The sequence below is a fragment of the Hyperoodon ampullatus genome (genome assembly GCF_949752795.1).
Source record: "Hyperoodon ampullatus genome assembly, chromosome: 2".
Classification (NCBI taxonomy): Eukaryota; Metazoa; Chordata; class Mammalia; order Artiodactyla; family Ziphiidae; genus Hyperoodon; species Hyperoodon ampullatus.
The window spans coordinates 6,844,072-6,871,200 of record NC_136915.1 but is presented as its reverse complement, the minus strand read 5'-3'; the positions used below and the strand labels follow the sequence as shown (position 1 = coordinate 6,871,200).

The 27,129-nt window shown below is 50.1% G+C and overlaps 1 protein-coding gene across 2 annotated transcripts in view; it reads left to right on the top strand.

Annotated features, from left to right (window-relative positions):
- Positions 1-26,193, top strand: part of SLC2A5 (solute carrier family 2 member 5) — a gene marked incomplete at both ends in the record, with an annotated part of 33,405 nt that extends 7,212 nt beyond the window's left edge. Inside the window, 12 exons of one of the 2 annotated variants that reach the window (XM_079697039.1) lie at positions 2,021-2,053; positions 9,646-9,744; positions 10,534-10,694; positions 15,731-15,855; positions 20,777-20,929; positions 23,677-23,802; positions 23,918-24,105; positions 24,230-24,340; positions 24,838-24,939; positions 25,227-25,302; positions 25,770-25,897; positions 25,990-26,193. In XM_079697039.1, coding sequence (XP_079553165.1) covers positions 2,021-2,053; positions 9,646-9,744; positions 10,534-10,694; positions 15,731-15,855; positions 20,777-20,929; positions 23,677-23,802; positions 23,918-24,105; positions 24,230-24,340; positions 24,838-24,939; positions 25,227-25,302; positions 25,770-25,897; positions 25,990-26,193 — 1,506 coding nt within the window. Of the gene's footprint in view, positions 1-2,020; positions 2,054-9,645; positions 9,745-10,533; positions 10,695-15,730; positions 15,856-20,776; positions 20,930-23,676; positions 23,803-23,917; positions 24,106-24,229; positions 24,341-24,837; positions 24,940-25,226; positions 25,303-25,769; positions 25,898-25,989 lie in introns of those variants that run through there. The other variant, XM_079697038.1, reaches the window with a different exon arrangement.
- Between the last annotated feature and the right edge of the window lie 936 nt (positions 26,194-27,129).

The following is a 27,129-nucleotide window of genomic DNA, read 5'->3' as shown; positions in this document are numbered from 1 at the left end:
TCCCTATTCTGAGCCCCCAGATCGCTGGGCGCCCAGAGGACCCACTTCCCCCAAGGGCCTAAAGGCGGCCTGAGACCCCGAGGCTGCTGTGCCCGGGTCCCGAGGCCTGGAAGGACCGGGCAAGGGACACAGAGGACCTGGGCGGGGACAGTCCCCGAGCTCTGGGCCCACTCCCGACCGTTCCCGGGGCCCCCAGGTGCCCTCCCTCGGTGTCTCCTGGCCGCCGCGGGGCTCGAGGGTCCCGGGCTGAGGAGGCCGCGGGCAGGGCTGAGGGGAACCCGGGGCAGGGGCGAAGGGACAGCGCCCCACGGCCCAGCATCCCGGCGGCCTCCCCGCCGCGTTCTCTCCACTTGCGCTGCGCTCCCGCCGCTGAGGCGCTGGTGACGCCGAGGCTGTACCTGCGCTGCCCCGGGGCCGCCGAGCCAGGTACTGCGGCTCCCCGCTCCCCTCCCCTCCCCTCCCTCCCTTCCTCCTCTCCGCCACCAGGAGAGCCCCCTCCCGCCCAGGCCGGGCCGCCGGCTCCTCCCACCACCTCCACTCCAGGTGGGAGGTCGAGGCGGGGGTGGGGGGGGATCTGCATCGCCCGACACCAACCCCATCTCTCAGCTTTCAGCTCCCCAGGGAGCGAAGTGGAAGCTCTGGGCCCAGCAGTGGCTCTCCTGATTTCCTCTGGGCCTGGCAATGACCCATGGTGGCAAACTTCTGACAGCTCTTTGTGCTTTCCCAGCCTGTCCCCTCCCCTTCACCCCCCCACCCCTCCCCCACCCACCGCCCCGCAACTAAAGTGCATTTTCTTTGGAGAATTTTTCAAAACTCTGAAATAATTGGGAACCTCTGGTCTTGCCAAACCTCAGCGGGAAATCATGGTATTAGGGCTGTGACCCAGGATTAAAAGGACAGGAAATGAAGTTAGAGAAAGGAAATGGTCAGTCCGACCCCCACTGCTTCCAGCACCTCCCTATCCCCCCAAACCCCCCACGTGAATGGGGAAGCAGGGACCAGCACGCGCACACACACACACACACACACACACACGCTGTCACCTTCCTCTCAGCCTCCCACACAGAGGCACCTGATGACAATTCCCGAGTTCGCCACTCATGCCAAGACCACTGCCCGACACACAGTGGACCCCCAGTTAACTGTCATTTGAAGGTGAACAGGGGAAGATGTGACTACATTAACTGGATTTGTGCCACAACAAATAAAACGGGGAACATGCCCTGTAACGATGAAAGCCCATCGGCTTTGAGAGCCTGCCCTGGATTTTGGCCACTTGAGCTGGTGTGGTGGCCACATGGCAGCCGAACACGCGCTGAGCACAGGGGGCCGACGGGGGCCTGGCCACGCATGGAGGACCCAGACAAGCATCTGTGACTCACTTTCCCTGCCCTGCAGATAAAGGGACTTGAAATAGTTACTGCTTTTGCAATAGTGATGATTACACAGAAAATCTCATCTCTAGGCGACTCTGAGTTCCTTAAAAAGGAAAATAAGAAACTTTCTGAGAAAAGTGTTCCGTGGTACTTTGGACAAAAGCCGACTTCCTAGTGGAGAGATTTGGCTGCAGGCTTCCTGGCAGGGACCACTCCTGAGAAGCCTCTAATGACCCCATCTCCTGCCCCCGTGTTACCTGGTGTGTTGTAGGGTCACCGGCACCTGCTGCTTTCCATGTGCTTGTGACGGAAATAACCCTTCCAGTCACTCACCACGAGCCTGACTTTCGCAGTAAGGAAATACCGCAGACTGTCCCAATCTGGAAGGCACTGTGCCTGCAGTCCCTGGGGGGTGCCCACTTGCTGAGCTAGACCCCAGACATCTCCCTTAAAAGAAGAAGCGAAAACAAGACAAACCTCTGGGTTCCCGAAAGGGTTATTCTGCCTTAGCCCGCCTATAAAAATGCTATTGGCTGTTACCTGGCTTGGCCAAAGTACAGCCAGAATGTCTTCTCTCGCCATTCAGTGCATTTGTTATTTTGGCTGAAAGGAAGTAAGCAGAACCCTGCGCTTCCAGAGAAAAGATGGAGCAACAGGATGCAGTCAGGAGGGAAGGGGTAAGTTTGCTGTCGAGACAGCAAGCAGCAGCCCCACGGCAGGGCCTGTTCGGCGTTGCTGGGGATGCTCTTCGGAGCTCTGTGCACGGCGAGGACCACTGGGGCATCTGCCCCTCAGAGCTCACCCAGCAGCTGGACTTTTACAGGGACTAGAGAGAGGAGACATTTAGACACATTGAGATTCAGAGGTTCTTTGGGCTGGAACCGAAATGATGAGACTCAAAGGATGAGTTTGTCACAACTTCCCTCACCGTAAGAACTTGAGGGGAAGGGCTTCGGAAACCAGCAACAAAATCCTTACACATGGCCTGTGAGAGTTTTTTGCTTTGTTTTGATTTTCGCTTCAGGGCATTTTCACTAACCTTTTCAGCAGGTGAAGAGCTAAGCCAGCACGAAGAGAAGGTAGAAAAGATGTTGCGGGATTTGAATTGAACTCAGATCTGCAGCAGAGGTTTCCTCCCTTTTAGATAATCAGAATCCTTTTCTTTTAGAGATGAAAGATTTTTCTGAACCTCTTCCCACCCACCCTTGCCCTCCATATAATTGCCGTTGTACTTTTAGGGTCTTTTTTTTTAATAGAATTTTTAATTTTTTTAATTTTTTTTTTTTTGCTGCATTGGGTCTTCGTTGCTGCACACGGGCTTTCTCTAGTTGCGGCGAGCGGGGGCGGGGGCTACTCTTCGTTGCGGTGCGCGGGGCTTCTCATTGCGGTGGCTTCTCTTGTTGCAGAGCACGGGCTCTAGGCACGTGGGCTTCAGTAGTTGCAGCATGCAGGCTCAGTAGTTGTGGCACACGGGCTTAGTAGCTCTGCGGCATGTGGGATCTTCCTGGACCAGGGCACGAACCCGCGTCCCCTGCATTGGCAGGCGGATTCTTAACCACTGCACCACCAGGGAAGTGCTAGAGTCTTTTGATTGAGGAAAATGCATAAGGACAGAAAGGTAACATAAATTTATTAACACTTTTAAGAAATTTGCATTTTATTCATCAAAACAGCATCTGCTTATATTGATGGGGGAGGTACTTATTTGTGCAAATTATTATTTATTCAGTCGTGGACAGGAGAGCCTTGCCATAGACAGATTGGGTCCATGCTCTGTAGCTCACAGATTAAGGACAGGTCTGAGAGGTAGAAGTACCTGGGATTCATTCCTGCTCCATCTTATTCAAGCTGTGGGAACTTGGGCAAGTTATTTAACTGCTCTGTGCCTTGGTTTTCTCACCTATAAAATGGGAATAATAACCATACCACCTCAGAGGGATGCTGGAACAAGTAAATGAGATCATGTGTGTAAATTACCTGGCACAGAGTGGATCCCCCATAAGTGTTATTATTTTGTGATCATCCTTTAGAGCAGAGCGCTACTGACATTGGGGCCGGATAGTTCTTTGCCATGGGGGGCTGGCCTGGGTGTTGTAGGATGTTGAGCAGCATCCCTGGTGTCTGTTCACTAGATGCCAGTAGCACTCTCGCCCACAAGATTGCCTGCTTTAGAGATTACTGCGTCACTTCACAGGGACTGTCTTGTCGACTTCATGACAACAAGAACGTGTTAGGTCAAATGTTATCGCCTCTATTTTATAGAAAAGGAGCTGTGAGGTAATAAGAACTCAGGGATTTGGGGGTCAGGGGGGCCCTGGTCTGGTCTGTGCCGTCTCTTCAAAAGAAGTGCACCGCCCAGCTGTGCCCCCAGGTGGGGCTGCAAAAGAACAGAAACACCCTGCGTGGTGGTCCCTGAAAATGAACGATACATTTTGAAAGGAGATGATTAAACAGTCACATGCAAAAGATATGGGCTGATCACAGCCACCTGCTCCTGCAGTCCCCCAAGGAAGGGGGCCTCCTCCAGGGATCCATCCAGGGGGATGCAGGCTGCCCCTTCCCAGGTGCCTGAGGGCAGACCTGGCCCTTTGGGTGCATATGCGCTGGGTGTCCCAGGAGACATCAAAACGGAACTATGCCAGTGGTGACTGTGAGAACCTTCAAATCACAAAGTGAAGCCAAGGAGGGATTAAGGAGCTGAGTGGAAGTGGGGGACCAGCTCAGGCCACAGAGGCTGGGCTGCCAGGGGCCGCTCAGGGCTGGTGGGGAGGGCCTGGCTGTCTGTCCCCTGGTGGCTGTGTGACCACGGCATCACTGGCCTTTGGGTTCCTCATATGTAAACAGAAAAGACATGAGGGCTTCCCTGGTGGCGCAGTGGTTGGGAGTCTGCCTGCCGATGCAGGGGACGCGGGTTCGTGCCCCGGTCCGGGAGGATCCCACATGCCGCGGAGCGGCTGGGCCCGTGAGCCATGGCTGCTGAGCCTGCGCGTCCGGAGCCTGTGCTCCGCAACGGGAGAGGCCACAGCAGTGAGAGGGCCACGTACCACAAAAAAAAAAAAAAAAGAGAGAGAGAGAAAAGACATGAATCTGGTGTGCATCAAGGACTTTCCGCCAGGAAAAAGGACTTTTGGCCTGAAAGAAACAAATAAGATGATTAGAAACAAATGCCAAAATGCTTTGGAAAGTGAAAACAGAATTTTTTGTGGAGTGTCTCCACCACCAACTAGTTGAGTGTCGTTGAGCTACTAACTTCCCCTCTGGGTCCTCATTGTTAATAATTAATATTGATAACAAACCGTGATATAATGTGTAATGCTTGGAGTGTGTACCACCACGAGCCAGCTGGGGGCCTGTTTCACATATATGAACTCATTTATTCCCCATATCAGTCTTGCGAGGAAGGCAGTATCATTGTCCCCATTGTACAGATGAAGTAGCCAAGACAGAGAGAAGTTAATAGCTAGCCCTAGGCCACACAGCCAGCAGCAAGAGAGGCAGTTTCAACCCCTTGCTCTTGGGCTGCAATGGCCACGCTGTAAACCCCCCGCAGCGACGACACCGGGCACCTCCAGCTCTAAAATGTTATGACGTTTGTCTCCCCTCTCTCGCCTCGTCACTCGGACCTCAAGGAATGTTTGTGAAACTTTGGGTTCATTCCATAGTGTGATAAAGTGACTTACGGTGTTAATAATTCATAGGGACTCCCTTTTCCAGGCATATTTGCATTCTGACTGGAGACGCCTGACAAAGAAAAGTCTGAGACTGAGAGTGTCTCTCTGGTGGTAGAAAGAGAAATTGGAGACAAATTCCTAAGAGAGAAATGGTTTGGGTGGGGCTTTCTTCCCAGAGAGCTTGAATCACACCCTTTCAGAGGGCTAGCCCTGAAGGTGGTTGTTTCACTGAAGTCTCAGAATGTTCTCAGCATTTTGAAAAACAGGAAGCCAGTTTACTGTGGGCGTGAGGGATTTGGTTCCTAGTTTTTCTCAAAAGCTCAGCTCATAGTCCCGGCTTCCCTTGGCCTCTGAGGAGGGTCCCCTCTTGTGTCTTGAGGCCACTGAGCCATTTGTCATTTTCAATAAGATGGTCGGAGACCTGGACATCCTCTTCAGGCCCTTCCTCTCCCTCATGCCCTAATCCAGCCCAGTACCAAATTCTTTTTTTTCCCCTCTTGGAAAGGAAAGAAAAGGAAAAGAGAGAGAAAGAGAAAAGAAAAAGAAAGCTTAAGCCCTGAATTTCTCTTACATGCCTTTTTTGTATAGTAACTTTATTGAGAATATAACTCCCAGACCATACAATTCACCCCTTTAAAGTATATAATTCCATATATATTCACAGAGTTGTATATGCATCACCACAATCCATTTCAGAACATTTTCATCACCCTTAAAAGAAACCCCCTACCCACGGACAGTCACTCCACATTTCCCCCATCTCCACCTCTTCTCCCCCAGCCCTGGGCAGTCACGGATTTATCTCTGTCTCTGTGGATCTGCCTAGTCTGGACATTTCACATAGATGGAACCAGGTGGTCTTCTGTGACTGGCTTCTTTCACGTAGCTTGTTTTCAAGGTTCATCCACTTTGTAGCGAGTTATCAGTGCTTCATTCCTTTTCATGACCAAATAATATTCCATTGCACGAATATCCCACATTTTGCTTATCAGTTCATCAGCTCATAGACATTTGGGTTGTTTCCACTTTTGGGTTATGATGAAAAGGCTGCTATGAATATTTGTGATCAAGTTTGCATGTATATGTGTTTTCATTCTCTTGGGTAGAATTGCCGGGTCATATGTTTACTCTGTGTTTAACTTTTTGAGGAACGGCCAGACTGTTTTCCAAAGTGGCTGCACCATTTTACAATCCCATAAGCAATGTGAGAGGGTTCCAATTTTCTCAGCATCCTCATAAGCACATTTACCTGTCTTGTTGGTTTTAACCATCCTAATGAGTGAGAAGTGGTATCACGTTGTGGTTTTGATTTCCATTTTTCTCAAGGGGAACCAAATCCCTTGATTTTACTTCCTAAATAGTCCTCAAAGCTGGTACCTCTTGCTCCCCTGCCTCAGCCACTCCCCTACCCAGGCCCCCATCCTCTCTCAGTCACTTTCCTGACTCCCGTCTTTAACCACTTCTGTGGATTTTCTTCATAAAACTTACTCCAGTTCTAGTTTCATTATTAAATTATTATGAAGTTTAAAAAAAAGACCTGTCTTTCCCATTGGACCACAGTCTTCTTGAGGGCAGCTGTTTTGCTCACTGGACTATAGCATGGTACACAGATCATAGACAGCTGTCAATAAATATGCAATGCAATGTTTATTGCATCGTCCATGAAAAAAATTAATCAACAGTCAATCTAAGAAAGAAATGAAATTTTTATTCGAGCCAACCTGAGGATTATAACCTGGCAGACAGTCTTTCAGAAAGCTCTGAGGACTGTTCTTCCTGTTAGAAGTCAGAGCACAGTTATATAATTTTTGAGACAAAGTGTTATACATCAAAGTAACATATTGACAGTTTACATAGTCTAACAAGGTGAGTAGTGAGTTATTGTGACCCCTTACAGGATTGGGAAAGGAATGTTATCTCCTAAGGATTTAGCTTGCTGGTGCCAGGAGGATATTGTTTGTTGTTGTTGTTTTTCTTTTCTTTTTTTTTGTGAGTAGGCATTCCTGCATCTTCTAAGGGGATCTAGTTAATGTGTAATGCATATGCTTAAGGCACACTAAAGGGGAGGAGATAGTGGCTCAAATGGCAGAGAAAATTTTATGTTAAATTTTTCTTTTCCTGCCTTAAAAATAATTTTGTTTCATCAGAATGAAGGCATTTGGACCAGCAAGGTCGGTGAGAACTTGAGAACTTACCCAGAATGTCTTTGCTATTTCCACAAAGTGTGAGCCCTAATTCCTACGGGTCCTTAGAATGTACCTATGGCTCGAATTCAAGGAGAAAGCCAAGGAATAGAAGTTGAATTATGTGCTCTAGGCTTAGACACTCTACAGCGTGAGGTCTCTGATAATTTTTGCTAGGATCCCATAAAAGCAGTCAGAGAGCTGTCTATCCACGTACCTGGCAGGATGCCCCCAGTCTGGGGCATGAGCCCCGGGGGCACCAGCCAGCTCCCCCACTGAGCTTTGCTAAGGACTTCAAACTTTAGGACCCATCAAAGCAGAATGTTGGAGTTGCACCTGCAGTATGAATGAAGCCTGGTGCATTTATAGTTTATCATTTACTGGGAAGGGAATTAGAAGAGGAGAAATTTTAATCAACACTTTTTTTTTTTTTTTTTTTTTTTTTGCGGTACGCAGGCCTCTCACTGTTGTGGCCTCTCCCGTTGCGGAGCACAGGCTCCGGACGCACAGGCTCAGCGGCCATGGCTCACGGGCCCAGCCGCTCCGCTGCATGTGGGATCTTCCCGGACCAGGGCACGAACCCATGTCCCCTGCATCGGCAGGCGGACTCTCAACCACTGCACCACCAGGGAAGCCCTTAATCAACATTTTTTTCCTTCCTCCCCTCCTTCATTCCTCCCTTCCACCGAATCAAGCAATAGGACAGCTATAGGGCAGGGATCTTTGTTTTCTTCTCCACTATATCCCTAGTAGCTAGAACCTAGAACCTTGGCTGGCTCACAGTGGGTGCTCAATGTGTGAATGAATGAATGAATACCCACAGCACTTCAGGAGGTGAAGTGTAACATGGTTGGCCCTATGCTACCTCCTGGGTGGGGTTTTGGGGGTGGGGCGGGTATGCCTACTTGCGTACCCCCTGCCTTTAGAAAACACGGTGTAACAACAGCCCTGGAACCCGCCTCCCCTCCTGGGCACCATCCCCTGCTCCCCCCACTTCCGTCACCTGCTGCCCCCCTGGCCCGCGGGGGTGGTGGGGCCTGAGGAGAGACTGGAAACCAGAGCCCGCTGCTCCTTGATAGGCTGCCTTGTCTGTGGCTCTTATCATCTTTACCAGAAACTTCCTGTGAATTAAGCATTTGTTCATTATTTGGTGGAAGAGGAGACGGGCAAAGTTTCACTTGCGGTTCTGCTCTTGACCAGGACTCCTGCGGGTCCTGCACCTGCTCTGTGGGGTCGGGGAGGGGGTCACTAGCTCAGCGGTCCCCCCCGGCATGAGGCGAGGCCCAGGTGCCCACTGTTTCTCTGCCTGTCCTGCTACTACTTGCCTCTCTCAAGAGGTTCCCCCTTAGATTGGAGGGATGCTGCCCAGGGGAGACATGAGGACCTCAGCTCGCCACCAGAGGGGCTGAGTCTCATGTGATGGGGACCTCGGTTGTAGTACAGGATGAAGGGTGTCAATGGTGGGTTCAGAGAGCCCAGGCCCACTCCAGTCAGTGGATTCACCTCCACAGCTAGACGCTTCCATAATTAATCCTTGCAATAACTCCAAGAGGTGTTATTATCCTAACGCTAAAGATGAGGAAACTGAAGATCACAGAAATTAAGCCAGAAAGTGGCTGTGAGCAAATTCAAACTGAGATCCATAGATTCTAAGAGCAAAGCTCTTTCCACTTTTATTTTTCTCCCAATTTTCATTCTTTTACTAATGAATTCCCACGTGTCATTAAAGATCGTCTTAAATGAGTGTTCAGTTACCCAGGTGTCAAGGGGGATATCGTCACAGAATGTGTGTGTGTAAGAGTCCCCAGAAATCTATATTTAAATATTTCTTTCACCGTGCCTTCTGCCTCTTAGAGCAACAGTCCAGAGGCTAAAGGAAGTTAGTCAGTGGCCCTAAATAATTAAAATTTTTCACATTTTCTCTCTGATTTTGGGGGGGGGGTTGTGTTTGAGGCAGTGCCTGAGTGCATTTGCTGCAATCAGCAGAGGCAGTCCCGCGGCAGGAATGTCACAGAAGCAGCTCAGACATTAGGTGGAGGGTTGGAGGGGGTGACCCTTCGGTTTTGTTGAGACCCAGTGATTCTCAACCAGGGGCGATTCCCCACCTGCCCCCAGGGACATTTAGCAATGTCTGGAGACATTTAGGTTGTCACAGATGGGGTGAGAGGTGTCTCTACAGTGCACACAGGACAGCCTCCCACAACAAAGGATTATCCAGGCTTAAGTGCTCCGGTTAAAGAAACCTGCTCCACCCAAGGTGCGTGGAGGGTAGGTTTCCAGACACGGAGTGGTTGAAAGACCACGGGTCTTCAGATCCCATTACATCCATCCTTCTGCAAGACTCTGAGTAAATCAGGAGCTCCCTGGAACCCCGGGTTGCTTCCTTACTTAAAGCCGTGATCTCTCCTCCTGCAGAGGCTGACGCCAGTGCTTGCTTTGGCGACGCTGATAGCTGCCTTTGGGTCATCCTTCCAGTATGGGTACAATGTGGCTGCTATTAACTCCCCTGCCAAGGTAGGTCGCTATGGTGGGCGAGACGCAGCCCCCCGGGAACAGGGAGGTGGGTTTGGAGCAGCCCGTGCCCGGGTGGCCACTAGGGTGGGACTGTACAGGCGCTGAGGGCACACAGTGGGACCTCAAGTGAAGGGTGGGGGAAACCCATGAAATAAACAGCGCAAGCCCAAGGGACTTGCAGACACAGGGTCATGGGGACACACCAGGTTCTCGTGGAGAGCCAGGCCTGGCTGGACACATGGTGGGCTGGCCTCCAGGGGTGGGGGGTAGGTTTGGGGGCACTCTGATCTTCTGCAGCCTTGTAATCCATAGCAGAGTCTGGAGGGGCCAGGATCATCCAACATTGATTCCATGATTGGAAGCCTGGAGTCATTCCTTTCTGGGGTTAGAAACATCCTGGGCAGGGACTTCCCTGGCGGTCCAGTGGTTAAGAATCCAAGCGTCCACTGCAGGGGGCGGGGGTTCGATCCCTTGTCGGGAAACTAAGATCCCACACGCTGCGGAGTGTGGCCAAATAAATAAATAAATAATAAAGAGAACCAACCAAATTCTTTAAAGAAAAAAAAAGAAACATCCCTGGCAGCTTGCCCATCAGAGGCCTCCCAGCCACCCGCCCCAGCGTGGGTGCCCCCTGCTAATTGCTGTTAATCTTCACTCCCTCTCCTCCACTTAATCGTGTTGATGTTCATGTGCCCAGCTCATCCCATTGGGTGGCCCAACAACGTACACTGTTCTTTCTGCAAAACCAGCTCAAATTATTTTGGTGTTCTGTTTTGCTTTGCTCTCCAGCTCATGAAAGCATTTTATAACGAGACCTACTATGACAGAATCAGTGAATACATAAGCGAATTTTCCTTGACCTTGCTGTGGTCGGTTTCTGTGTCCATGTTTCCCTTCGGAGGCTTCCTCGGCTCCCTCATGGTCGGCCCCTTGGTGAATAAATTAGGCAGGTAAGGGAAGGTGAATGTTCAACTCCCTGAAACTCATAGACCCCATCAGAGTTTAAAACCTGGGCCTAAAGCAGAAATCATTATCCTAAAACCAGGTAATGATTGCTGCGATGATTTTTGTTTCCTAATGTGGTTAAGAAGACCAGACATTGACCAAGTGTTTGGGGACTTAGGCAACGAAGGTCTCAGGGCTGGAGTTGGGTGGGGGTGATGGGTCTCAGGGTCTGGGGTGGGCATGGAGAGAGCAGAGAGTGCTTCAGAGATCAGGACTCACTCCCGCTCTCACCCTCTTTTGCCTTGAAATCGTCCTTTCCAGAACGTCCTTTTGGCCTTTAGAAGAGTCAAATGCCAGATGGCATGGCCAAGACATCAGGCCCAATGTAGACCATAGACTGATGTTCCTGAACTCTGCTTCCTAAATGAACACAAGCTAACTGCTCTGTTCTTTTACCTTGGAATCCAGTTATATGCAAAATGTAGCCCAAATTAAATTCCTGTAAAACTCTGAAATGGCTGAGATTAATGTCAAGCCCTTCAGTGTGAGACCGCGTGGTCCCAGGGCGACCCTCACTGTGAGTGTCATCAATGGCAAAAGCAGAGCTTAAATCTTTGCCCCTAATTCTAGAAGCATTAGAGATTCTGTATTTGATTCCAAGAAAGGTCCTTAAGCCCTCCCACACCCCTGGTAAATTCCATGGGCATGAGAGAGCCAGCAGCCTTGTTATGAACAGTATTTAAGAGTTCTTCCCCTCCAACCCCCTCCCTTCGAGGATGGGCACACGGAGGCGGGTTGAGGTAAAGTGCCTGTTCTCAGCCACAGATCTAGTGAGCTCAAGGCCAGACCCCAGACCTTGGTTCCTTCTCCAGTCTTTTTCAAAAAGAATCTGAGAATAGAAACATACAAGCTGTGCCTGAAGTCTTGCTGGGAGGTTGGTGTTGAACGCACAGTTCTCCCTGTGGACCACCGGTGGGCAGAATATCAGTCAAGTCACAGCTCTGCAGGATGCTTCTCCTTGAGTGAAGGACTAGCCGTCTGGTCTGAAGATGGAGCTGACAGTTGCTAGTCCACCTGAAAATGTGATAAATGCTATTCAGTTTTTTGTGGTTCCCTTAAAGATTTATCAGTGTTCTTTAAATATCAGTAGCAGCTAACAATTAATTGATGGGTTCCTACTTGCCGGGCTCTATCCTAAGGGCTTTTAGGGGATATTAATTACACTAATCCTTACAAAAGCCCCATCCCCTTTTCACACATGGGAAAAGGAGGCACAGAGGGTGCTGGGAGGAAATTTCACTTCTGAGCACATCGTGCCAAGTAACGTCCACACAGCACTCTGTTGTATCCGGCACATGTCTTCTCAATCCGTTGCTTTATTTATTTATTGGTTTATTTATTATATTTTTTAATTTATTTGTTTTATTTATTTATTTATTATTTTTAAAATTTTATTTATTTAATTTATTTCTTTGGCTTGTTGGGTCTTCATTGCTGCACGCGGGCTTTCTCTAGTTGCGGCGAGTGGGGGTTACTCTTGTTGCAGTGCGTGGGCTTCTCATTTCTGTGGCTTCTCTTGTTGTGGAGCATGGGCTGTAGGCACGCGAGCTCAGTAGTTGTGGCACACGGGCTCAGTAGTTGTGGCCTGCAGGCTCTAGAGCGCAGGCTCTCAGTAGTTGTGGCACATGGGCTTAGTTGCTCCACGGCATGTGGGATCTTCCCGGATCAGGAATCGAACCCATGTCCCCTGCATTGGCAGGTGGATTCTTAACCACTGCGCCACCAGGGAAGCCCAGTTGCTTTATTTTTAATTGTACATGTAGTATCTTTTTGTTTTTATTTTATTTTATTTATTTATTTTTTGTGTGTGGTACGTGGGCCTCTCACTGTTGTGGCCTCTCCCGTTGCGGAGCACAGGCTCTGGACGCGCAAGCTCAGCGGCCATGGCTCACGGGCCCAGCCGCTCCGCGGCACGTGGGATCTTCCCAGACCGGGGCACGAACCCGTGTCCCCTGCATCGACAGGCGGACTCTCAACCACTGCGCCACCAGGGAAGCCCTAGTATCTTTTTGATACAAAATCTTTAAATGTTCAAGTGGTCACATTTAACTCATCTATGATTTTTTGTGTGTGTATCTTAAGACAGTCTTCCCTACCAGGTGTCATAAGGATAATCTTCTATAATTAAAAAAATAATTTTACAATTTTGTCTTTCCCAGATAGATCTGGAATTTTATTTTGTATTTAGTAGGTGAGTGGAGAGGGAAGGCCAATTTTATTTTAATTTTTTTCCATGTAAAAAATCACTTGCTCTCAAATTTATCTTAGTTATTTATGTTCCTATAGTCTTCTGTGTTAATTTTAAAATCAGCTTATCGAAATCCCTGAAAAAGGATTCTGCTTGGAATTGATTTGGATTTATCATTTAATTGGAGGAAAACTAAACATCCTTACACTGTTGAATCTTCCTTTCATGAGCAAGCTATGGCTGATTTATTTATCCCAGAACTCATGGCAGCTCCTTGTCTGAGGTTTCATGTCTTTGTCATCAGTTCTGGAAAGTTTTCAGCCATAATTTCTACAGATATTTTCTCTCCTCCATTTTCTATATTCTTCTGCAAGTTCCTCTGTGCCTTTGTTGTTGTTGTCGTCTGTAAAAAGACTTCTTTAAAAAACTTTTTCAAAAGTTGTGGTGGGAATTCCTTGGCGGTCCAGTGGTTAGGACTCCACGCTTTCACTGCCAGGGCCCAGGTTTGATCCCTGGTCAGGGAACTAAGATCCCACAAGTGGCACAGTGCGTCAAAAAAAAAAAAAGTGTGGTAAATATACATAACAAAATTTACCATTTTAACCAACTTTTAAGTGTACAGGTTGGTTTTTTTAAATTTTTATTTATTTATTTATTTATTTATTTATTTATTTGGCTGTATTGGGTCTTCTTTGCTGCGTGCAGGCTTTTCTTTATTTGCAGCGAGCAGGGGCTACTCTTTGCTGTGGTGCATGGGCTTCTCATTGCAGTGGCTTCTCTTGTTGTGGAGCACGGGCTCTAGGCACATGGGCTTCAGTAGTTATGGCATGCAGGCTCAGTAGTTGTGGCTCGCGGGCTCTAGAGCGCAGGCTCAGAAGTTGTGGCGCAGGGGCTTAGTTGCTCCGCGGCATGTGGGATCTTCCCGGACCAGGGCTCGAACCTGTGTCCCCTGCATTGGCAGGTGGCTTCTTAACCACTGTGCCACCAGGGAAGTCCAGTGTACAGGTTTTTGGCATTAAGTACATTCACACTGTTGTGCAACCATCACCACCACCCATCTCTATAACTTTTCATCTTACAAAAACGGACACCGTGTACCCATTAAACAGTAACTCCCCTTTCTTGTCTTCCCATAAGTCACCAATCAACTTTCTGTCTCTGTGCATTTGACTCCTCTAAGGACCTTATATGAATGAATCCTACAAGATTTGTCCTTTTGTGATGGGGTTATCTCACTTAGCCTAATGCCCTCAAGGTGCATTCATATTGTAGCACGTGTCAGAATTTCTTTCCTTTTTAAGGCTGAATAATACTCTGTTGTATGAATATACTACATTTAGTTTATCCATTCATCTGTCGATGGACATCTGGGTTGCTTCCACCTTCTGGCTACTGTGACTAGTGATGTTATAATCCTCCCTATCTTAATCTGTCATACTTTCCATCTTCTCTCTCTCTGTCTGTGTTGCTTTCTATGTAACTTCCTCAGGTCTGCCTTCCTATTCATTAATTCTTTCCTCAGCTGCAATTCACCTACTATGTTTTTATTTCAATGACTATATTTTTCATTTCTAAGTTTTATTCATTTGCTTTTAAAATCTATCTTTTGGGCTTCCCTGGTGGCACAGTGGTTGAGAGTCCGCCTGCCGATGCAGGGACACGGGTTCGTGCCCCGGTCTGGGAAGATCCCACATGCTGCGGAGCAGCTGGGCCTGTGAGCCATGGCTGCTGAGCCTGCATGCCTGGAGCCTGTGCTCCGCAATGGGAGAGGCCACAACAGTGAGAGGCCCGCGTACCGCAAAAAAAAAAAAAAAAAAAAAAAAATCTATCTTTTTTGCTATTGTTTTGGATAGTTCTGTTTTATATATGTTCTTGTTCTTTCTATAGTACCCTTTTGATTCCTTATTTTATGACACTACTCATTTAAAACATATTTTATGGCTTCTGTCTAATCCTGTTGTCTGAAGCTGTGCTGTTTTTATGTGCAGCCTCTTGCAGGTGGTGGATTGTCTTGTGTGTCCTGTAATGGTGATGCTTCATCTCATGGGGTGGGGGTCCCTGGCTGGTAGACTCCTGGGGAGCCCAATGGGAGGGGCTTCTCCAGAGAAACTTTCCCTTTGCCTTTGTCTGGCTCTCCAGGGCCCAAATCCAACTCCAGTCTTGACTTAAATTGGACTGCTTTGTAAGTTTTATTAAGTTTGATTTTTTTATAGGTTTTCAGGAGATACCCTTTATCAGCTTACATAAGTTCCCTCATTTTTATAGTTTGTTAAGGTTTTTTTAAAAATCATGATGGATATCAAATTTTATTGACTTGTTTTGCTACTTCAACTGATAATCCTATATTTTTCCCCAGTACAATCTTTAATAAGGTGTTTTTAACTTTGAAAGATTCTTATATATGCTGTTGAATTCAATTGGCTAATATTTCATTTAGGATTTTCACATCTATGTTGATAGGTGAGATTGGCCTAAACCTTTCCTTTAATGTCCTCATCCAGTCTGGGTTTCAAGATTACACTAAAATCATGTTAGTTTATGGTTGCAGAACCCTTTACTGTATTGTAATATGTGAGCCTTTCCCTCTGTTCCCCACTACTGATGCCCTCTGCATTGGGGTCATTTATATCTGCTCCCACAGAGAATATTCCCACACCAGGCCATGCACTGGACCTGTATCCATCTTAGGTCAACAGCAAATCAAACAACACAACTGAGTAGATGCTCAGCAAACATTTGTTAAAGGAGTGGCAAATCCTTAAACCAAACCAACTGGTATTTTGTCCTCTGCAGAAAAGGAACCTTGCTGTTCAACAACATCTTTTCCATCGTGCCTGCGATCTTAATGGGATGCAGTGAAGTTGCCAGGTCATTTGAGATGATAATTGTGGCCAGACTTTTGGTGGGAATATGTGCAGGTAAACCATTCTGTGATTCGGGATGGTCAGAGGGAGGGAGAACAGGCACCTGGGGTCTGAACCAATTTGGGGTCTCTGAAGCATATAGGTCCAAGCTGTTCCTACACCTCTGCTGTGGGTAGACGCTTAAGCCCCTGCGTTATAGGGATGTGTGTGGACCGCGGGCAGATCTTCACTGTGGAGTTTCCTGTGAAGAAAGCTGTTCTTTGAAAGACTGAGATAGAGAATCTTAGGACCGGACTGGTCCTTCCAACCAGTCCTTTATCTCAATGTTTTCTAAACTGCAAGTCGGGACTGTTACTGACCAGGGTTCTTGGCCTTCCCCAATCAACAGAAATTGACTAGAGGCCAGACAAGAAACTCAGGCAAGGCTTTGTTGGAGCCCCTGCGGCCGCAGGAGGGAGCAAAAACAAGTAACAGGTTCCCTTGCTCACTCCCGGAGTGGGGGGCGGGGGGCGAGCTCGTTCCTTATATGGGGTGAGGGAAGAGGTGTGTCCAGGTATCAGGCCAGAGGGGTGGCTTAGGTGTTTTGCCCACCCCTTTATGCTGTTGAGTGCAGGGGGCATGTGCAGTACACTGCTTTGGCTCAAGACATCCAGTGTTTTCTCCTGGTTCTTCAGAGGTGACAGTTGGGTTTTCTTTGGTCTTTTTGTATCTTTTTGTCCATAATTTGCCCCAACTACACATGCACACAGTTATTTTTAGTCCCTTATAGTTTCTCTGTAGCTTGTTGCTCAAGGAGATGTTTGTCCAGGTGCAAACACTGCAGCAAAGGGTCCCAGATCCCAGCCTGGTGGGTGGTGACATCTGTTTAGCAAACAGAATTTTCTTTTTTTTTGTTTGTAACTAGGGTAGACTGTGTCACATGTAGTAAAGATAAGGATTGTCTTTTGAAACGTCGTTTCAGTTCTTTATCTTTATACATATGTGAGAACCAAGTTGGATGTAAAATGTATTTCTGTATTTTGCACCGTGAGTTGTGGTCAAAAAAGCTTGAGAAATTATCAAATGCATGAATCCCTCTACCAGAAAAGAGTTAAGGGTAGTAACCTCTCCAAAGCCATTCTGCCCAGGCCGGGTTTCCCTGGTTATAGAAAATTCCCCCATGATGGCTTCAGACTGAAGAGACATGGTTCAGCCATGCTGTGGCCTTCCTCCAGGTTGGCTTCCTCTGTAGGCAGAAGGGCCAGGGCTGTCGAGGCAAGCGAGGTGCCCACTCTCGGGGCCGTGCACTGCAGGGTGGGCCCCCAAGGGTAAGTGCCCCTGGAAATGCTGCACCCTGGGCGCTTCACTCGCCCCCCACCAGGCTGTGGCATTGTCAAGTGACTCGTTCTCCTTCCAAACACAGGGATGGGGATGAAGAAGGGATAATTTGGTCGGATGTCAGCAAACCCCTTCCCTGGAGTTTACTGACAGCAGAGGAGACAGCAAGGAGCCTGGTACTGGGGGAAGTGGCGAGGGATTGCAGGGCTGGGGAGATGGAGAGGAAAACAAGATTCCCGAAGACAGAAGAGGTCACCTCAAGGAGGGACTGATGGGCCCCCTGGCAAACTTCATTCATTCTAGCTTTCCCTGAGAGCACCTGGACATTTATCTACCGTCTGGCCAGGAGTCCTGAGGTGCCTGGCCCTGTCCTGCAGTTTTTCCCTGCAGCCAGGCTCAGCTTTATGAAAAATGGACGATTCCTGGAAGTTGTCTGCAGTGGGCAGGTGCTGTCACGTTTCTACTGACAGCCAACAATTCAGAGTTGGTTCCAAGAAAGAAATGTTAGGCTCCAATAGAAAAATCACAGTTTAACATCCCAACCTTTGCTTTTTTTTTTTTTTTTGGCCATGCCACACAGCTTTCTGGATCTTAATTCCCCAACCAGGGATTGAACCCAGGCCCTCGGCAGTGAAAGCACAGAGTCCTAACCACTGGACCGCCAGGGAATTCCCAACCAACCTTTGCTTTTAAATAAGCATGACTTCTGGTCAACAGTTCTCAAACTTTTTGGCCTCAGGACCCCTTTACACTCTTAAAATTGTTGAGGGTTCTAAGGAGCTCGTATGCGTTATACTGATCAATATTTACCATGTTAGAAATTGCAACCAAGAAATGTATTAATTCATTTTAAGATAGCAATAATAAGCCCATTACATGTCTTTATGAAAATAATTCTATTTTCTAAAACAAAAAAATTTAGTGCTATTGCTTTACATTTGTGCAAATCTCTTGAATGTCTGGCTTAACAGAAGACAGCCAGACTCTCAAACCTGCTTCTGGATTCTGTTGGTGTGATGTCAGAGGGCATGTGATCTCTGGAAAACTGGTCAGGGAACGAGAATGAAAAGGACAAGTAACATCTCAGGACGGTTCTGAAAACAGTTTTGATCTCACAGACCCCCTGAAAGGTATCAGGAACCCCCTGTGTCTTCAGGTCATACTTGAAGAACTCCAGCAGAAGCCTAATCTATTTCCTGCTCATTCCTTCACATATTTCCTGAAAAGTCAGGAAAGTGTGTCATCAAGCCCCGTGGTACTTAGACACCCTAAAAACGAAGTAAACGGCCACTCTGACCAAGGGGGTTCAGGGTCAATGCAGCTTGGACCCCCAGATGCTCAGTTTGCTGGTTTGCTGTTAGTCAACATCTTTGATAAGAACACTTCAGACTTTCACTAATGGAATTTAAACTTTAAAAGCTGCTTCTCCGGGCTTCCCTGGTGGCGCAGTGGTTGAGAGTCCGCCTGCTGATGCAGGGGACGCAGGTTCGTGCCCGGGTCTGGGAGGATCCCACATGCCGCGGAGCGGCTGGGCCCGTGAGCCATGGCCGCTGAGCCTGCGTGTCCGGAGCTTGTGCTCCGCAGCGGGAGAGGCCACGGCAGTGAGAGGCCCGTGTACCACACACACAAAAAAAAAGCTGCTTCTCTGACTTTGGTGTCAGAACAGGCTGGCCGGGGGTTGCCCCGTGGAGTTGTTTTTAAGACAGAATGAGACTGTTCACCAACATGAAGGGAATCCCATCTCTTCACAAACCTCCTGGTGTTTGTCTCTCCAGTGTTGCTCTTACCTAAGTTCAGAAGCACTTGGCCTTGAGAAGCGGCCCCCAGGGCCTGAATGGTGACCGGGCAACACGAGGGCCTCGCTTTCTCCATAGCCCTTTGGGCACTGGGCCTGCAGGGTCCCCCCCATCCACCACACAAGACACCTAAGAGCTGCTCTAAAGACTGTCCGTCTTTGTCTGAAAATCAGAAAGAATTGGTATTAATTAATGAACTGTGATGCCCCTTTTAAATTATTAAGCAGAATCCCACTACTGGGCATATACCCTGAGAAAACCATAATTCAAAAAGAGTCATGTACCACAATGTTCATTGCAGCTCTATTTGCAATAGCCAGGACATGGAAGCAGCCTAAGTGTCCATTGACAGATGAATCGATAAAGAAGATGTGGCACATATATACGATGGAATATTACTCAGCCATAGAAAGAAACAAAATTGAGTTATTTGTAGTGAGGTGGATGGACCTAGAGTCTGTCATACAGAGTGAAGTAAGTCAGAAAGAGAAAAACAAATACCGTATGCTAACACATATATATGGAATCTAAAAAAAAAAAAGAAAAAAAAGGTTCTGAAGAACCTAGGGGCAGGACAGGAATAAAGATGCAGACGTAGAGAATGGACTTGAGGACACGGGGAGGGGGAAGGGTAAGCTGGGACGAAGTGAGAGAGTGGCATGGGCATATATACACTACCAAATGTAAAATAGCTAGTGGGAAGCAGTCACATAGCACAGGGAGATCAGCTTGGTGCTTTTCAACCACCTAGAGGGGTGGGATAGGGAGGGTGGGAGGGAGATGCAAGAGGGAGGAGATATAGGGATATATGTATATGTATAGCTGATTCACTTTGTTATACAGCAGAAACTAACACAACATTATAAAGCAATCATACTCCAATAAAGATGTCAAAAAAAAAGCCAAAAAATAATAATAATAAAATACTAAGCAGAGATGTCCTTGGGCAGAATTGCAGAGCTTGAAAACTTGGCCGTCAGTTTCCTCTTATCTCAGTGCTATAAAATACCCTCCCCTCACCAGCAGCTCCAGCCTCCCCTCGCCCCACACTGTCTCCCTTGGTCTGCCCTTGGCCACAGCCTCCCTCTCAGACCCCACGTCTTTCTGAGCATCAGCTTGCCTCTGGCTCCATGTGCGATACTTGGACCAGTAACAACCCATCTGACCTTCCTCCCAGACCCCCAACCTCTCACTGGACTTTTAGGAGAACTAAATGGGATAATATCTATGAAAATACTTTAGAGCCTATAAAATTAAGTTTCACCTATTCATAAGGGGGTCAGATGTCAGTAAGACGGGAAAACCAACAAGTTCAAATATTGAGGATTCAGAAGTAGTTCAGTCATTACACAGATCCCAGAACGCAGTTAGTCTACAATATATATTTAATTTTTCAAAGCTTACTGACAAATAAAGCTTGTGCTTCAATGTCTATGCATCAGCTTATTATGTAATATACAGTCTCAGAAGGTAAAGCTGGTGGGCAGGGGTCCTTGGCCTTTTATTAACAGGTTTCCCCCCCAAGGAGCAAGAGAGGAGAGAGAGTCTAACCACACCTGGGCTTTTCCTCTCCGAGACCAAGCCAATCAGGAGGGAAGACCTGAGGTCCGGGTGGCCTGTGTCCCCAGGTGACACCAGTCTGGAAGCGAACGCACTGTCCATAAACTTCTTTGGTCAGACTATTTTCTCTTAAATTAAAAGGCCTAAGAATTGCAAGGTTGTTTGCTTACTCCTGCAGTTTTGAGACAGTTTCAGCCCAACAAATGCGATTGCTGAGGAAGAATAAATGTGTTTGAAGACAGAGCTCATCCCTGCCAGATTAATGTTTCCTGATGGTGTCTTTATTTCACCCTCCCTCCCAGGTCTGTCTTCCAATGTCGTCCCTATGTACTTAGGGGAGCTGGCCCCTAAGAACCTGAGGGGGGCCCTGGGGGTGGTGCCCCAGCTCTTCATCACCGTCGGCATCCTTGCAGCCCAGATCTTGGGTCTTCGGAGTCTCCTCGCAAACGAAGAAGGTGAGCTCAGGACACCTCAGACCCCCAGCCTGTTCCTATGAGCTGGTCTTTTCTCTCTAAACGACGGGGCCCCCGCACAGCCCTGACCCCACGGTGCTGAGCTGGAGGTTGCCCAGAGCGGGCCTGAACAAGTTGGTGGGGACAGACAGACTGACATTCTCTAGTCCCTCTTGGGACACGGAGGAGGGAGTTGTGAGGGCACAGGAGGTGCTGGTATCTTTCTCTTGGTTGCTTGGTGGCTGTCACACAGGCACCCGGGGCATGGTAATGACGGCCACCAGGGTGCCAGGCTCTGTGCTTAAGGCCTCCGGCACCATTGCACTGGAACCTCCCAGCAATGCAGCTGCCCAGGGGCCCATGATCATCCCATCACAGACCAGGAAAGAGGGTCACAAGACCCAGCCTCCGTGGGTGAGGTGGTGAGTCTCAGGGCCAGTATCCACACCAGACCCAGACTTCGGAGCCGCACCCCCCCACACCCCAGAGCCAGGGGCCTGGCACATAGTAGGTGCACAGCAACTCATAACTGTCGGTGTTCTTGCATGACCTCCCTTTTTTTTGTCTTGGGTCTCGAACCTCTGAAAGGGAAATCACCACTAACAAAGCACCAGTCAAAACGTATGGGCCAGACATGAAGTCTTTTATATAATCCATTTTATCCTCCAAACGACCTATGAAGCATGTACAGTTACTATACCCATTTTACAGGCGCAGAACCTGAGGCATAGAGAAGTTGGATCACATGTCCAATGTCTCCTTAGGACACAAATGCAGGCAGTGCAGGCCTGAGTCCGAGCTTAACTACCATCTCTCCCACCTTTCAATCGCCCTTGTAAAGAGCTGGGACCAGGAGTGGAGGAGCTGGTTCCTGTCCCCGCTGATGGCACGTAACCAACCCGCTGCACCCAGAAACAGCCACGGATCCCTGGCACCTGCGAAGTGCTCTGTGGTGTGTGGGAGGGAGCCCTGGTTCCACCCAGGGAGGGGGTCTCAGAGAGGGCCTGGGCTTGGGGGGGTGGGTAGGACCAGCATTCCAGATGTGGGCACAGGGGATGGAAGCATAAAGTTCCTTGTGCATGCAGGGAGCTGCAGGTGTTGTGGTGGACTCTCACTTTGTCCCTCCATCCTTTATGGTGACTATTCAGCCATCGGTACCCTCCTCTAGACAAGAGTGTGGAGGGCAGGGCTTGGCCTTCCTCATCTTTGAATCTCCAGCAAAATTCATGGCACATACGAGGTGCTCAGTGAAGAAGGAAGGAAGGAAGGCCAGAGAGAAGAGTGTCAGAGTCCTTGGAAGTGAGTGGGCAGTCACAGCACAAAGGCTGCACAGAAGTCATGGGGGTCAAGATCGGAACAGGGTGTCTGGAATTGGCAGTTAGGGGTCACTGAGATCTCATGGGAAGAGTTTCAGTGTAGGGGGTGGGGTGGGGGCCAGAGGGCAGATGGCAACGGCCCGAACGGCAGGCACGTCCATACTAGCTGTAGTCTGTGCCAGGGTGATAGAAGCGGGACCCGGATCAGCTAGGCCCTGGCTTCAGAGCCAAGAGGTGGGAGAAGGTTGGGAGGATGGGGATTCAGGGTTCAATGTGCCTGAGTTCGAATCTCAGCTTTGCTCCTAAATGACTGATCTTGGGCAAGGGAGCTACATGCCCTCCATGCCTCAGTGTTTGCACGTGTAACATGGGGTTGATCCTGGTACCTGCCTCCTGACACGGCTATGATGGGGAAGTGGGCTACATGTGAAAAGCCATGAGACTCTAGTGCCTGGCACGCAGATGTCTGCAGTTATCACCTCCTGCATAGGAGAAAAGGGGGTGAGTCGGGCATTCACAGCTCCTAGAAGGAGCCTGAACCAGTCATTCACTTATTCAACCGTTTTTATTGAGTGATGTAACATATATAAGGGTCCAGAAGTAGAGCCACGCCGGCCCCCTGCGCGCCCCTCAATCACAGCCTTCCTGCCCCCAAAGGGAGCCACTGTGCCAACACTTATGATTATCACATCCTTACTCTTCCCTAGAAGAGTTTCACCACTTTTCTAGAAGATAGAGTGAATTTTCCCTGTTTCCGGACTTAATACAATGGAACCACGTTGTGTGGAATTACATTGCACCCAACGTCGCATTGGTGGATTGGCTCCTGTCCTGACTTGCTTCATTTTCACCACAGTACAAACTTCCATCTTATGAATGAACCATGATTTATGCATCCGTTCTACCGTGTGGACATTCGCCTTGTTTCTGGGTTTTGTTTCTACAATCAGTGCTGCTCTGTCCTCGTCCTTCCGGTGTCCGGGGGGCCCAGGCATGCGTTCCCGAGCGGCACTGCTGGGTTAGAGCATGTGGGTGTCCAGCAGCACTAGCTCCTGCCAGACTGTCCCCTAAAGATGCCACGTGTGCACACAGCGGTGTGGACACGTCCCATCTGCCCACATTCTCGTCAGTGCTTGGTGTTGTCCAAATTTTTCACTTTGTTCATCTGATAGGTGGTAGTGGCTCTTCATCAGCATCCATTCTCTTAAGTAGTTAGAGTGTCCGCTCTTGGTTAGACACCATCCTAGGCGCTGCGGACAGAAAAGTGAGAAAGATAAAGGCCCCGCCCCCACCCCCGGCCCCCAGCCTGTGTTCCGGCTCCAAAGAAAATCAGTCAGGATAATGGGCCAGAGCGGCTCCGTGGGGCTGGAGGCGGAGAGCAGCAGGAGAGGATGCTGGGGCGCCGGTTCTCACGGAAGGCTGGTTTCCTTGCAGGCTGGCCCATCCTCCTCGGGGTGACCGGGATCCCCGCGGCTCTGCAGCTGCTCCTGTTGCCCTTCTTCCCGGAGAGCCCCAGGTACCTGCTCGTTCAGAGGAAGGATGAAGTGGCTGCCAAAAGCGGTAAGGCTTTCCCAGGAGACCAGGAGCAACGACGCAAGTTGCGGCATCTTCGCGGGGGGGTGGGCAGCGGGTTGCGTGATTCCGCCCCCAGCGTCCCCTCTGCTCCCTCCCCCAGTGCTGAGGGTGCTGCGCGGCTGGGACGACGTGGACGCTGAGATACAGGAGATCCGGGAGGAGGACAAGGCCGAGAAGGCTGCGGGCTTCATCTCCGTGCTGAAGCTGCTCAGAATGAGGTCCCTGCGGTGGCAGGTCATCTCCATCGTCGTCCTCATGGGCGGCCAGCAGCTGTCGGGAGTGAACGCGGTACCAGGGCAGCCGGGGCCGGGGCAGCGGGCAGGCACGGGGGCGGGGGCGGGGGCGGGGAGGGATCTGCCGAGGGGTCCAGGCTGCCCGGCCGGCCTCACCAGCCTCGGGGGTGGCCTTCCAGATCTACTACTACGCAGACCAGATCTACCTGAGCGCTGGGGTGAGAGCACAGGATGTCCAGTATGTGACGGCGGGCACAGGCGCAGTCAACGTGCTGATGACCGTCTGCGCCGTGAGTGCCCCCGGAAGCCGAGTCCCTGTCTGCCACCAAGGATGGAGGGCACCTTGAGAGTGGGGAATCTTGGCCCAGGAAGGAGCCCGGATCTCGGTGGCAACGTGCCCCTCGGTGCCCTCCTCTCTAGCCTCTGGGCTGTCCTCAGATGACAGCCTGTCTCTTGGGGGCGGGGGGTGCGGCAGCCTGGGGCCCCAAAGATGGAGACCCGTCCCCACCGTCCACTCCGGAAGCTGCCGCCATGAGAGGTGGCTCTTCTCCAACGTCTCACACTGGGGACCACTACCTGTGCCAGGGCCACCACATGGCAAAAGGGGCCCCTGGACTGCACAGTGAGGAGGCCCGCTGGCCATTCAAGGACACACACACACACACACACACACACACACACACACACACACACGGGCAGGTGGGCGCACAGGGGCAGTGGGCCTGCTGGGCAGGGGGGCAGCCAGGGCCTGCTGAGCCTCCCACTTTTCCTCGCCCTTTCCCTCCAGGTTTTCGTGGTGGAGCTCCTGGGGAGGAGAGTCCTGCTCCTCCTGGGCTTCTCCATCTGCTTCACCGCCTGCTGCGTGCTGACGGCCGCCCTGGCTCTGCAGGTGAGGAAGGTGGGGCCTGGGGTGCCTTGAGCCCTCGTGCGCATGCGCGAGTCCGCTGCCTGGGGATCACGTCCAGCCCCGATCCCCGCCCCAGCAGTGCATTACCCACTTCCAGCCGGTATTCCAGGGGCATCCAGGTGGCGCTGCTTGTGGAAGGAGGTGCCAGGCGCCCGCCTTCCCAACCCAGGCAGAGCTACTGGCCCTCCGGCACCCGAGAGTCCTGACGCTCCCGTCCCAGGTTGTCTCCGCTTTGCCACGTGTGATCCAACTCTGTTTTCTCCCCCCAGGACACAATATCCTGGATGCCCTACGTCAGCATCGCCTGCGTCATCTCCTATGTCACAGGACATGCCCTTGGGCCCAGTATGTACCCCAGAGCTGGTTCTGTGGTTTCACTGCCCCCTCCTATACCACCAGCCCTAGAAACTTCTGGCCTGAGCTCCTTAGAGAGGCTCCAGGAAGGGGCGAATTCGGCCCAAATGGCTTCTCTGCCTGTGTTCTTGTGGCAGAGGGGTTTGGGCGGAGCACGACTAGAGCGAGGACAGTAAAGCAGCCTGTGTAGGCTGGACCACGGTGCCCATGTGGTTGGCACAGAGAGTCTTACAGGTGGTCATGGGCCCCCTTTAGGGACATCACAGGAGGTCGCCTGTTGTGCCCGACTCTTGCTAGGTGCCTTCTCACACTGCTTCTCCACGAGACCAGGAGTCCTGGAGACACACTGCTCCGCCTTGGGCCGGATGCCTCTGGAACCTTGCACGGGCAGGGGCTCCAGGACCCTTTGTGGGCTTGCTCGGCCGGCAGGGAAGACAGCCCTTCCTCTTCTTCCCCAGGTCCTATCCCCGCACTGCTCATCACCGAGATCTTCTTGCAGTCCTCCCGGCCGGCCGCCTACATGGTGGGGGGCAGCGTCCACTGGCTCTCCAACTTCACTGTGGGCTTGATCTTCCCATTCATTCAAGTAAGTGCGACCCAGGGGCCCCAGAGGCACAAAATACTCAAGCAGTAAATCGAGAACCTTTTCAAGCACGTGAACCCTCTCCCCTCCCACAGGTGGGCCTCGGAGCTTACAGCTTTATCATTTTTGCCGTGATATGTCTTCTCACCACCACCTACATCTTCCTGGTTGTCCCCGAGACCAAGTCCAAGACCTTCATAGAAATCAATCAGATCTTCACCAAGATGAACAAAGTGTCAGAGGTGCACCTGGAAAAGGAGGAACTAAAGGACTTTCCGCCCTCTACTGCGGGGCAGTAACTCGAGAGGAGAAGCCTGGTAATCAGGTCTGCGTGGAGCTTCCCTCCTGGGCTATGAATCCACTAGGACAAGTCCGGTGTGGAAGGCAGGCCCTGATGGGACTGTCGTAAGGGCTTCTGTGCAGTTCTTAAAGCCAGGCTGTCTCTTTCCAGGTTGACCCATCACCAACCCCAAGGCATGCTGGGCAGCTGTCCCTCAACCATGCTGGGTCAGCCATTGTGTGGCTCTTGGCAACACCAGCTCTTATAATGAAAACCATTACCGTGGTGTCGAGATGGAAGGAATCAAACGTGGCCAAAGAAACGAATCCTTCTCCAATCCCGTAGTCTTCCGGGGGCCACGGGCCCATGTTCAGGGTGGAATCCGTCCTCTTGTGAGATCCATCTCCAGAAACACGAGTTTTGAAAAGTATGATGTCACAAGTAACGATGTCTAGGAATCTGGGAAGCAGGTCCCTATGGAGACTTTAACCAAGTCAGAGATTATTGTTCCCAAATTATATTATTAGAGGACAATAGAATTGCCTCTGTATACTCAATAAAACACATATGATCACTTTTCACCAAGATGTGCTGCTTTTCTGTGAGCCGGTGGAAGGCAGGGCACATTCCCTGCTTCTTCAAGCAGCTTGGCTGCACTGGAGTGTCAGCCCCTTAAGGGCAGGGGTTTGGCCAGTTTTGTTAGTCCCGGAATCCCCACTGCCTAAAAGAACCTGTCATGGAGGAGGCCGCTCAGATGATATTTGCTGAAAGAAGGGGAGGAGTGAGAGATGAGGTGGTTGCAAAGTTGTGATTTTTAAGATTTAAGGTTGGGGAAGCCTCTGCATGTGTTCAGGTGCATAGCAAACACCGAGGGGTCCTGAAGGTGGACAGGAAAGGGTGTCGGGAGAAGGAGGCAGTGCCCCCTACACACACACAGCAGAGATAGAGGCTTTCG